General features: G+C 54.8%; 4 protein-coding genes across 4 annotated transcripts; 1 reads left to right on the top strand and 3 right to left on the bottom strand.

The window, feature by feature from the left end:
* Positions 1 to 357: 357 nt before the first annotated feature.
* GUITHDRAFT_112378 (hypothetical protein) lies at positions 358 to 1379 on the bottom strand (the record flags this gene model as incomplete). The annotated part of the gene is made up of 2 exons (XM_005828594.1): positions 358 to 1226; positions 1292 to 1379. 2 exons carry the CDS (start codon positions 1377 to 1379, stop codon positions 358 to 360), a joined length of 957 nt encoding a protein of 318 aa, XP_005828651.1.
* Positions 1380 to 2185: 806 nt separating this feature from the next.
* GUITHDRAFT_112377 (hypothetical protein) lies at positions 2186 to 3385 on the bottom strand (the record flags this gene model as incomplete). Its single annotated transcript, XM_005828593.1, has 9 exons — positions 2186 to 2306; positions 2343 to 2422; positions 2642 to 2704; positions 2761 to 2793; positions 2846 to 2890; positions 2946 to 3014; positions 3068 to 3136; positions 3183 to 3270; positions 3327 to 3385. The coding sequence occupies 9 exons, from the start codon at positions 3383 to 3385 to the stop codon at positions 2186 to 2188; spliced, it is 627 nt and encodes a 208-aa protein (XP_005828650.1).
* Positions 3386 to 5738: 2353 nt separating this feature from the next.
* Positions 5739 to 8596, bottom strand: GUITHDRAFT_112376 (hypothetical protein; the record flags this gene model as incomplete). The annotated part of the gene is made up of 2 exons (XM_005828592.1): positions 5739 to 5864; positions 6017 to 8596. 2 exons carry the CDS (start codon positions 8594 to 8596, stop codon positions 5739 to 5741), a joined length of 2706 nt encoding a protein of 901 aa, XP_005828649.1.
* A 442-nt stretch (positions 8597 to 9038) lies between these two features.
* GUITHDRAFT_74648 (hypothetical protein) lies at positions 9039 to 11611 on the top strand (the record flags this gene model as incomplete). Its single annotated transcript, XM_005828591.1, has 10 exons — positions 9039 to 9707; positions 9760 to 9933; positions 9987 to 10111; positions 10323 to 10395; positions 10442 to 10483; positions 10527 to 10574; positions 10765 to 10884; positions 10935 to 10994; positions 11182 to 11300; positions 11542 to 11611. 10 exons carry the CDS (start codon positions 9039 to 9041, stop codon positions 11609 to 11611), a joined length of 1500 nt encoding a protein of 499 aa, XP_005828648.1.
* Between the last annotated feature and the right edge of the window lie 564 nt (positions 11612 to 12175).

Genomic DNA, 12175 nt, shown 5'->3' with positions numbered 1-12175 from the left:
GGAGCGCAGCAGGAGCGGGGAGCTTGCAGAGGATAACTAGTGCGATGCAGAAAAGCAACTTCCTGTGTTGTAGAATTCACTTCTCTCTAGCAAAGTAATCGCTGCGGTAGAGACTAGGAGGAGCTGTTAAATTTGTGTATATGAAGATTAAGAGCTAGAGGGAGCAAACCCTATCTATCTACATCCCGAGAACAGGACTGTTGTGCACGTCCTTCCCACAGTCGATGACACGAAAACACCTTCAATGTATCGCATCGTGCCTTCTCTTCCCTGCTGTTCCTTTCCACATCGCCAGCACGAGCAAGCGAGCGGTTTAAGCGAGCGGTTGTCTCTGACCTTTCACAGCCAACGAAGTTCCTACCCCTCCTGCTCCGCCTTCTGCGGCCTTGGCGAGGCTAGTGCTCCGTTCAGCGCAAGATCCTCCATAAGAGCTCGGCTCTCGCCTCCTCCTCCCTCGCCCAGCCCCTCCATCAGGTACGACTGGCTCTGCGGCTTCGCCTCTACCGCCTCCTCCTGCTCCGCCTTCTGCGGCCTTGGCGAGGCTAGTGCTCCGTTCAGCGCAAGATCATCCATCAGAGCTCGGCTCTCGCCTCCTCCTCCCTCGCCCAGCCCCTCCATCAGGTACGACTGGCTCTGCGGCTTCGCCTCTACCGCCTCCTCCTGCTCCGCCTTCTGCGGCCTTGGCGAGGCTAGTGCTCCGTTCAGCGCAAGATCCTCCATAAGAGCTCGGCTCTCGCCTCCTCCTCCCTCGCCCAGCCCCTCCATCAGGTACGACTGGCTCTGCGGCTTCGCCTCTACCGCCTCCTCCTGCTCCGCCTTCTGCGGCCTTGGCGAGGCTAGTGCTCCGTTCAGCGCAAGATCCTCCATAAGAGCTCGGCTCTCGCCTCCTCCTCCCTCGCCCAGCCCCTCCATCAGGTAGGCTCGCTGGTCGACAGGCTTGTCTGCTGTCTCTGTTCCGTTGATTTGCTCTGTCGCAGAGGATGGAGGGATATCAAAGAAGGACGTCGCCGCGTCGCTGCCCCTTCTCGCCCTCGATCGTGTGCGCTTGATCCCTGGCCCTGCATTGCCATCCTCGGGCAGCGCTGGGATTCTCTCCTGAACGACAGGAGGTTCCGGCTCTTGGACTTGCTTGCGGGAAGCACCACAGCCCATGACTGTATGCGAATCGGCTGACGTCGAATGAACACGTTTGACGTCTGAAGAGCGTTTCAAGTCTCCAACAACAACTGAGAAAAGGGATCAGTTTGAGGACAACACGAGCATAAGAATTCTTTGTTAATCGCCCTCACACCATCCGCCTTATACCGCGATCTAATTCGCTTCCCCGCAAATCCGACCGAAATTTCACAACCTCCGCAATGTGAAAAAGTGGAAACCATGTTTGAGAGTTGTCTAACTCGTTGTGTAACATGGGGAAACGTTCAAGGACGGATGATATGAAATCTCAGCAAAAGAATTCTTCTTTCCTTGCTTCTCCCTTCTTTCTCTCCTTCGTTTCTCTCCTCCTCTTCCTCCTTGCTCCTGCCATGTGTTGTTTACCCCTACGGTCGGTTGATGCTACCCCACCCCGAATCTTTCGTTTGAAAGAAATCTGTACCCTACCCACAAGAGATTCAGATACGACTCTGGGAATATGACCCCTTATATCTCTTGAAAAGTTGGTACTAAATGTGATTAAAGTACCCCCTCCACTGTCAATTTCGTCATGACTACCCGTCATCATAATACCCTACCCCCACTTTATGGCAGAGATTCAGACCCGGGCAGAATCGGGAGGAAGGGAAAGAAAGGGACAGGAGGGCAGGGAAGGGGGGAGGGAGAAGGACGGGAGGGGAGGGGAGGGGGGAGGAGGGGAGGGGAGGGAGGTAACTGAGCAGAGCTGAGCATGAGAAAGTGTCGGGAACAGATTCTCAGTGGAAGCAGAAAAGTAAAATACAGTTTCACCATGCAGGATCCGACTTGAATCTTTGTCACCCACTCTAATTCTAACTTTTTCTCGCCCATGCAAAGCAAATTCCTGTCGTTCCCATGAAGGCTCGTCCTTGAATGTTTACTGTTTTGTTTTGACTACTCTCTTGAGAAACAAGTGTCCATCTAACGATGTTCGTAAAGAAATGTGTATGCAACAAGCTTTAATGGTGTACAAGATTCCTGGTAGTCAACAAAAGTTCATCCTCTCCTATCATCAAGGAGAAGCGAACAGCCCCCAGTCTTTCACTCGCAGGGAGTGCAACATCGCCAAGAACAGATCGATTCCATCCTTGGTCGAATCGCCAGATTGCTCAAGGGATACAAACTCAGCAGAACTGGAACACTAGCTGTCAGCAACAAGCACAACACACCGTTGCACTTTCCTGCTATTAGGCATGATTTCTATCGGCCGATTCAGATGCAGCACGACGTCAGAGTCGAGGGAAGGGATCTGCGGATCCAGAAAGCACTTTTCAGACTCTAGTGTGCTCTCCGTTCAATGATTCTTTCCTGTATGACAGCAAGGTGGACGGCAACCAAGTTTCGTTCCTGTTCGACAACACTCACTCACTGATTCCTCCTCCTCCGCCCCCCCCCCTCCTCCTCCTCCTCCTCCTCCTCCGCCCCCCCCCCTCCTCCTCCTCCTCCTCCTCCTCCCCTCGCGACTCACATGCTCTTTGAACTTGGACACTCTCTGATGCCCGTGAGCCACCCAGCAGGATGGCTCTGCCACCTGAGGGATCGGAGAGGCGTCAGTCCTCAACCCCACAACAAGACAAGCGTGTGGACCTTCGAATCTGATGTTGGGATCGTCTTGATCAACTGACAAGAAGGTCAGGGGTCAACAAACACACTGCTTGCGGATGACTTCTACAGAGTGAGTGAGCTCCTTCGGGGCGACTGTGATGACGTTTTCCGACTGCAAGACCAAACCTTCAACCACCTCCTGTAGCTCAAGATCCTCATGGCAGTACCTCTCCTGATGCTTCGTTGCATTGTGCGATGTCGTCCCAGTAGTACTCAGCTATGGCTGCTCCCTGAACCTGCTCAGGAACCAGGAGGTCAGCAGCCCCGTAGGAGCGCACGAAGGGTTCACCTGATCTTCGTGCGCAAGGATCTCAACGATGACGCTCTGGTCAGTGTCCTCGGTATCAGCCCAGCATTCCTGGCCAGGCATCAGACCAGGATCGGGCAGGGGCATCTACTACGACCTGCGTGTCAGGGATTTGTCGGAAGTTGCTGATGTCAACAAACACAGCAGGCATCAACATGGTCATGGCTCCTCCGAACAGCTCCACCCTTCGCATACAGACATGATGAGTTGAACAGCTTGTAAGCAGCGACTTCATTCTCACTCTTTCAGTTTGAGATCGTCTTTGAGCTTGAGATCAGAGAGGTCGAGCTCCGAGGACATTCCTGCAGTTTGCAGGAGGTAAATCATGCAAGCCCACGGAGGAGGTAAGAGTAGGGGCAGACATATTGCGAGATCGCATTAGACACTGTTTTGCGATACTCAAGAAACATCCACTGGGATGCTTTTAAAACTTTGTCTTGTTTTCAGGAATCAACTTCGAACAGGTCGCGCCAGCTGCTGTCTTCGATTGCTAGCTGCAACAATACCCTCTAATGTTTCTCAATCACCTCTTCTACTCAACAAGACTCTCGCTGTTTTCCTCTCCCTCTTTCCTATCTCCTCAGTTCCTCCCTCCAGTTGTGGCCTCGGCACCATGGATCAATCCCCTGCTTCTATCACCCCGCCACCATCGTCTCCTCCGCACCATCCGACTGAGTCTCATCGTCTCTCACTGACCCCCTGCAGGGCGAACTTTTATCTTACCCTTCCCCTCTCGCGCTCTCGCCATCCTCCCTCGATCCCCAGCAAGCACGGAGTCTTCTTCACGTATTATGAAATGTTATATATAAATACTTGAAAAAGAAATAAATATATATAATTATAATTAATTATGTTTAAAATTTATGTGATTTCGGCCGGGTGGTGCCTTCAAGCCCCGGGCCCGGCGTCAGTCACTGAGTCTTGCAAGTAACCTTTACAAGTACTTTTAAACCAGCAAAGTAGCAATATGTTTTTAAAAGGATATCGGCCGTAAGACTTTTAAAGCAGTTTTTTAGTTTTTGCCGGTACAGATTTTAAATATAATTATAATTGATAAAGGGGCGGATTTATTGGGATACGGTGAAAAGTGGGGTGGTCCATTCAAAATCATACCAAGGGGTAGGGTCCAATGATATCCAGCACCGGTACTGTTTCAATGGAATCAGAATGGGTGGGTGGTAGAGGTGACATCTTAGGTACCAGGAGTGACTACAACATTGTAGTGAATAGGGGTAGTCCACGGAAGAAGGGGTTAAAATACTTGTAGGCGATGGAGGGTGGGTGGTATTTGCTGTGCCAAGTCGATTTTAGAGGGTGTTGTTGGGGGGTAGGGGTGGTAGAAGATGAAAAAGCGACCAAAATGACGAGAGAGGCTGGAGGTAGCAGGGGGGTGGCGGGGAGCGGGAGGGATGCAGAAGGGATGCAGAAAGAGCCTGCAGTGAAGAAGATTTGTTGATGATCAGGAGCAGGAGGTATAGATGTGGAAGGCGCAAAGGAAACGAGCGCCAGTAACGGGAAGGAGGAAAGGCCAGCGGTCCAGGAAATGCCTGTAGCAGTCAAGAGTTGGTCAAATATATTTGGTTCGAGTTCACCGGATGAAATTTGATTGAAACGAATGATTGTAGAAGGTGGGACAGTGAGAAAGCGAGTGCAGAGCAGAGATGATGTTCGAAGGGAGCATACGGGGAATGTATGTTCTATTGAAATGAGAACATGTTTTAAAGATGGAAGAATAAAGATCAGGAGATCAGTGGAGCACACGTGTCATAAATCTGCACGAATAACACAAAACCAACAAACATTTCTTGGAGGATACTCGATGTCGGACTGACCCTGCAACTAGGTCATGCACTTTCAGGTTTGCGGTGTCAACCGCGGAATGATCGTTGGAGAAAGGATTGATTTCAGAGCGTAAGAGATGGCAGGACGGAAACGACTCTCAGGCAGACATGCACTTGAGCATGGAAACCCTGAAGGGGTTTGTTTGTGAGCAATCAAACGAGCAAGAACATCCAGGAAGCGATCTGGTTGGTCCCAGGTTGGAATAGCGAGCAATGGGCTGCGGGCAGAGCATTGGAGCGACGGCTACTGTGTATGAAATGACGTTCGACATGTCCAACACCTCACAGGATCAGGTTCCCTTCAATCTCGCAGGAGCAGACCTCCTTGCCGCCTCCAGCTCTCCTCCCATCGTCCCCATCGGGATCACTACCCCGCAGGACACGACTTCGCTGGATCAGTGGAGAGAGAGTTGTCAGCATCTGATGCCCGGTCGGCTGGTGAGGATCGCTCCGATACAGAACAATTCGAGGTGATCGCAAGGGAGCAGGAGGACAAGGTGTTGAGGTCTGGTTTGTTGATACATGTGCAATTATGTAAGAGGATATAATAATTCCAGTGCAATTATGTAAGAGGATATAATAATTCCAGTAAAGGAGCAGTATGCTCGGAGGGAGAAAGAGGAGAGACGAGAAGGGAAAATACAAGGCAGACAAAGGGGGAGGAGAGAGAAGGGGAGAGCAAGGGAGGGGAGGGAACATGAAAAGAACATGACAAGAAGACAACAACAGGATGAGGGAGAAGGTTCATGAAGGCTGGGGCAGGAGGACGGAAGGGAAGGCTTTATGCTACTGTACATGAACCCGGGGGAGGTCTAGGAGAAGAGACGTAGGTGATGCATGCTGCGGGGAACGGCGGGGCGTACAGCAAGCGGCTGCTCGGCTTGCCTGAATCGTGCTTCCATGGCAATCTGATTGCCCACCAGCCTCCTAAGGATGTCCTGCATGAAGGATAGTCAGACTTGTGCTAGTGAACGCTCTACCTGCCTTCTCCTTCCGTTGCTCTTCCTCCTTCTCCTCCTTCTCCATCTCCTCCGCCCGCTGCCTCATCTTCACCAGCATCAGAGCACGAGAGGTCAGTGAGAGCACATACCGACGAGGCCATGCTCTTAGCCCGGCGAGGAGCGACGACACGGAACGAAATCTCGACGTGGCTGTCGGGGAGGATGCGATCGGGAGGAGGAGGAGAAGGGGGAGGAGGGAAGGCCTGCTGCCTCTGCATGTGCGACCTGCTTGTCCACAGGACAGGAGGGACTTTTGAGATCCCTTGAACTGGCTTGAGCTTCGTCTGCTTCTTTCTCGGGGCAGGGAAGGTCTTGTCTGGAGCAGAAGGAGGAAGAGGAGGAGGCATCTGCGGAGGGAGGTTCTCCTGAACTGACTGGGAGGCGGAGGGCAATCGAGCAGGGTAGCCCCTGCCAGGAGAAGCGGCGCGAGGGGACCCCTCCTCTGCCTCCGCCTCCGCCTCCGCCTCCGCCTCCTGCTGCTGCCCTACTGAGCCATGATTCTCCTCCTCGCTCGGGCTCAGCAGGAGCCGCTGGTGATCGACGGCACGGAGCAGGTGAACTTTCATCTCCTGCAGTCTCCTCCTTCGCTCCTCAAGGACCTGAACGGCTCCCCCGGCAAGCCCCTCCTTGCCCTCCAGCTCCCTCTCGATCTCCCTTATCTTCTCTTCCACCTGCCCCAGTCTCTCCGTCAGCTTGCCCAGCAGCTCCTCCATCCTCCTCCGTGTGCCCTGAGGGTCCCCACGAACATCCAGGGCGAGAGGTGGGGCAGGAGGGGAGGGGGAGGGGAGAGGAGGAGCTGAGAGCTGAGAGGAGGGAGCGTTGCCTACTGACGGCTGCTGGTCAGCTTGACGGAGTTTTCTCCTATGATTTGGTGAAGCAGCAGCAGGCAAATCTTCAGCAGCAGCAGCAGCAGCGAGAGGAGGAGGAGGGCGCGTTGGATATCTGAACCCCACCGCTCCGGCTCCTGCTCCTGCTCCAGCTCCGGCTGCCGCAACTGAATGTGAGACTATCCTCCTTTGAAAGAAGTCCTGGTCGCCCTTTGCAGCGATATCTTGTCCGTCAATCTGATCGGCACGCTCCTCCTCATCATCATCATCATCCTGCATCTTGTCGCCCTCCTCCTCCTCCTCCTCCTCCTTCTCGTCATTCAGAGAATCGTCCGCCTCATCCTGTTCCTCCACTCCTTGACAAGGTTCTTCCTCCTCCATGTCATGATAATTGACTTGTACGCTGAATGTCACCGCAGGCTCCTCTTCTGCACTCGCCTCCTCCTCTTCCGCCTCCTCCTCGTGTTCCTGCTTCTGCACATCATCCACCTCCTGCTCCTGCTCCTGCTCCTGCTCCTGCTCCTGCTCCTGCTCCTGCTCTTCCTTCCCATCGTCTGCTTGTCCCGCGCCTCTCGCACCCGCTTCCTGCTCGTCAAGGAGCAAGTCTCCATCGTCTATCGCCTTTGCTTCCTCCTCTCCGTTGTCCGCATTCGAGACATCACCGGCCTCCTCCTTGTCCTTGACCTTGCCCTGATTCTGCTCCGCTTCCAACTTCAGCTCTCGCTCTGCAACTTCTCCCTCCTCCTCCTCTTTCTCCTTCTCCTCCTCTTTCTCCTCCTCTTTCTTGTCTTCCTCTTCATCTCTGCTAAAAGATTGATCCTGTTGTCTCCCTTCCTTCTCAGTATCTTCTTGCTGCTCTCCAGTCTCTACAATCCAGTCATGCTCAGATTCCATTTCGTGCTCCTCCACTCCACCTTGCGCCCCTTCTTCAACAGCAAGTTCCCCCTCACCCTCCCCATCCTGCTCTTGCTCCTGCTCCTGCTCCCCCTCCAGCTCCAGCTCCAGCTCCAGCTCCAGCTCCAGCTCCTGCTCCTGCTCAGCCCGATTCTGGTTCAGTTCGTCGACTTGACTGTCCCTGGTATCTTCTTCCAGCGCTCTCTCCTCTGCTCCCTGACTCTCATGCTCCAGCAGTATCTGTCCGTCCTTGGCCTCCTCCACCCATGAACCCTCTTCGTTATCTCCCTGCTTCTCCTGTTCCCTGCCAACCTCCAGCAATCCGCTTCCTTCCTCTCCTTCCTCCTCTCCTTCATCCCGTCCAGCTGCCTCCTCCGCCTCTCCCTCCCTCTGCCGCTCATCTCCTGCCCCAGCACCTTTGGTCGCATCTTGACCTCGTATCTTCTCCACATGCTGCTCATTCCTGCTCCAGCCCCCAGCAACGTCCTCGCCCTCACCTCCATGCTCGAGATTTCCGACTCTTCCATCACATTCATCGCTGATCAACTTCTCGTCTCCCTTGTCCGTCAACCTTTCCATCTCCCTCTCCTCCTCTCCTCCCTCCTCCTCCTCCCCCTCTGCCTCATCATCGGACGTTCTGTGCGCAGCTTCCAGCAACTCAGCGTCTCCTTCTCGGTGTCCCAACCCCTCTGACATCTCCTGTTCGTCCTCACGGTCGTTCCTTGTCCCCTCTGGAGAAGCCTCGGCCCTCGAGGTCGCTGTCGCTGTCGCACCCTCCCCTTGATCCTGCTCCATCGCCGTTGGCATGGTTTTCTTCTCCTCTCCGACATTCGGCGCTGCTCCCTGCATCTCTCTGACCCAGCTTTCCAAGTCTTCTTCTGCTCCTTCACCGCCTTGAACTCCTTGAGGACCAACCAAGGATCGGCCCACATCGACATGTTCCGGCATGCTGATAAAATTCCGGCAGTTCTGCTAAGTCGAATTTCTCGTTGCCATCAATTATCGCATCTGAGCATGTGACAACCACAACACCTGTGCTCCTACTGCTCCTCTCCTGCTCTCTTTCCTGCTCCTCCCGTCTGACCTTTCCACCTCTCCCCGCCTTGACACTCCACGCTTGCTCTGCTCGGTTTCCCAAGTCTGCCGTCCGTTGATTTTCTATTAACTTGAGCGAGGGTATGTTGAAAATTAAAAACCATTTTATATCACTACCATGCTTATTTAAAAAATACTTTTGAATAATTTTAATATTTTATCTGTATTGATTCTGTACGAGCATCAATGAATGCAAACAAAGATCTCAATAAATTATTTTAAGTCAATACAGAATTCTGTACCTATCAAACAGTGTGTACGGGATTCGTAACATTGATTTATTAAAACCGCGGCCATGCAGCGACTGCTGGGAAGGCTTCAGGACGCCAGCCTCCTTCAGCTGGGGGCGTACGTGGGAGGAGCCTTTGTCCCCGCAAAGTCAGCTCGTACCTTCGAGGTCCTCGATCCGGCTTCAGGGTCTGTGCTGGGCTCTGCCCCCGACATGGGGAAGGAGGATGTGGAGGCGGCGGTGGTGGCGGCAGAGCAAGCGTTTCGGTCATGGCGGGAGCAGCCGGCGAAGGAGAGAGGAGCTGTGCTGAGGCGCTGGTATGACCTCGTCATGTCAAACCGGGAGGATCTCGCCACTATCATGACGAGCGAGTGCGGGAAGCCTCTCCCCGAGGCTCGGGCGGAGGTCGCCTACGCAGCTTCGTTCCTTGAGTTCTTCGCTGAGGAGAGCAGGAGGGTGGAGGGTTGCGTCCATACCCCTCCCTCCTCCTCCAAGCGAGTCTTCACCATCAAGCAGGCCGTCGGCGTCTCTGCTCTCGTCACACCCTGGAACTTCCCTGCCGCCATGATCACGCGCAAAGCAGCTCCCGCCATCGCCGCAGGCTGCTCGGTCGTGGTGAAACCGGCGGAAGCGACGCCATTCACGGCCATCGCGCTCGCGGAGCTTTCTCGTCGAGCTGGAGTCCCAGCTGGGGTCTACAACGTGGTGACCTGCTCTCGAGGGAACGCAGCTGAGGTGTTGGCGGTGCCCTGTCGTCTCATTGCGAGCTGACGGTGAGCTGGGACAGGTAGGGGGAGCGCTCTGTGCGGACGAGCGGGTGAAGAAGCTGTCCTTCACGGGATCGACAGCTGTGGGGAAGCAGCTCATGGCTCAGTGTGCGGGGACGGTGAAGAGAGTGTCGCTGGAGCTGGGAGGAAACGCTCCCTTCATCGTGTTCGATGACGCAGACTTGGATGCTGCGGTGAGGGGAGGGGGCTTGTGGGCTGGTCAGCTGACAGAGGAGGTGGTGATCAGGTGGAGGGGCTGATGGCGTCGAAGTTTCGAAATGCTGGACAGACGTGCGTGTGCGCGAACAGGATCCTAGTGCAAGATGGAGTTTATGAAAAGATGACGCAGCTGGTGGTGGAGCGAGTGAAGAGGTGAGAGGAGAAGATGAAGGAGGGGAGGAGAGACAAGGAGGGAAGAGGGAGTAAGACAGGGACAGAAACGAGAGGTTAGGGGGGAAGGAGGAGGAGGAGGATAAGAAGGATGAGGAGGTAAGGGGATGTTGGGGGGGCGGGGAGGAGCAGAAAAATGTCAAGGGTGAGGAAGAGGAAGAAGGAGGGGAACCCAGTGATGACTTTGCGGCAGGTTGAAGATGGGACATGGACTGGAGGAAGGTACGACTATCGGCCCCCTCATCTCTGACGCAGGAGCTTCCAAGGTTGCCTTCCTGCTGAGCATGCTTCTGGTTGAGAGCTGGGGGGCAGGTGGAGAAGCAGGTGGAGGATGCCAAGGCTAAGGGCGGAAAGGTGAGGAGAAGTGCTGCTGCGTCGTTCTTGACGGGCTCTGCAGGTCATATTTGGAGGGAACCGCAAGGAAAACAACTTCTTTGAGCCCACGGTCAGCAGAGTGGAGAAGGAGGAGGAAGACGAGGGCGAGGACGAGGCCAAGGGCGAGGACGAGGGGGAGGGAAAGGATGGAGAAGGAGAAGGCGAGGACGAGGACGAGGACGAGGACGAGGACGAGGACGAGGGGAGTCAGCAGCAGGGAAGGGGGGGAGGAGGGAATGTTGTCTCAAAAGAGCTTGCAGGTTATCACGGAGGTCGACCCCAGCATGATGTGCGCGGAGCAGGAGACGTTCGGGCCGCTTGTTCCCCTCATGAGGTTCAAAACAGAGGAGGAGGCGGTAAGAATCGCCAACGATACCAAGGTCGTGCTGCCCTCGTTCCTCCTCCTGCCTCCCTCAAGCTTCGTCTGCAGGCAGGACTTGCAGCCTACGTCTACACGAGGGACCTTGGGAGGTCATGGCGAGTCTCAGAGGTCGCTGCCCCCACCCTCTCTCTCTCTTTGACTCTCTCCTTCCTCATCTCCTCCTCCACTCTTCCTTCCTCCTCTCCTCGACCTCTTGACTTCGCACTGGCATGGTCGTCAGCTTCTCTTCATCCTTTCGCTTCCTCCTTCTCCAACTCCTCCTCCACCGCCACTTCACCTCCTGATGTTTGTTCAGGCGCTCGAGTACGGCATGGTGGGAGTGAACGAGGGTATCATCTCCAGCGACATTGCCCCGTTCGGAGGAGTCAAGGAGTCAGGACTGGGGAGAGAAGGATCCAAGTTCGGCATCGAAGAGTGAGAATTCTCCTCCTCCTCCTCCTCCTCCTCCTCCTCCTCCTCCTCCTCCTCCTCCTCCTCCTCCTCCTCCTCCTCCTCCTCCTCCTCCTCCTCCTCCTCCTAGTTCCCCTGCTCCTCCTTTACGCCCCTCCTTTTCGTCTACTGCCTTCTTCCTCCCTCCATTCTCCTCCTCCAGTGCCGCTCTCAACACATCAGCCTTCCCCGAGCTTTTTCTCCTCCTCCCCTCACACTCATGCAGGTACTTAGAGATGAAGTACATCTGCCTGGGACTCGGAAAACCCATCCAAGGACTGCCCTCCATGCCATGAACGAACATGAGAGGAGGAGGAAGAGGAGCGGAGGGAGAGGTTTCAGCAGCTGCATGAAGACTTCCTGCATGTTCAACTTTACCTCGCCCTCCTCCTTCCTCTCTTACTCAGAAGCATCCTCTATGTCCCTCCATATGCTCGCAGCCTCCTCGCTGCTGATCATAGCCCGCACCCGTCCCTCTTTGTTCGCCTTCACAGGGAACAGAGCAACACGGTCCTCTCGATCGCTCCCTCCTCTCCCCTTGCTCGACTTCTGCTGGGCTCGCACGATCTCGACCAGGAAATTTCCTGCTGCTGATCCTTTTCCTGCTGGGATCTCCACGAGAGCCTCGGACGCAGACCCACCTGCCCCCCAGCTGAGAAGAGGCCCTAGAGTTGTCTTGGCCGTCTTGGCAGACATCTGCCAGATCCTGCCAGTTCACCGTCAGCTGGGGAAAGAGAGAACAGCAGGTGAGGTCACCCGCAGTCGGGGTCGGTGCTGGGGTAGAGCAGCTCTGCTCCTGTCAATGTCAAAATCCATGACTTGTCTACCTCGCCTTGCGACTTCCATGCTCCTCCTCCCTC

This window comes from Guillardia theta, assembly GCF_000315625.1.
Source record: "Guillardia theta CCMP2712 unplaced genomic scaffold GUITHscaffold_58, whole genome shotgun sequence".
In the NCBI taxonomy this organism is placed as follows: Eukaryota; class Cryptophyceae; order Pyrenomonadales; family Geminigeraceae; genus Guillardia; species Guillardia theta.
The sequence above is the reverse complement of the archived record's forward strand: the minus strand, read 5'-3'. Positions and strand labels throughout refer to the sequence as shown.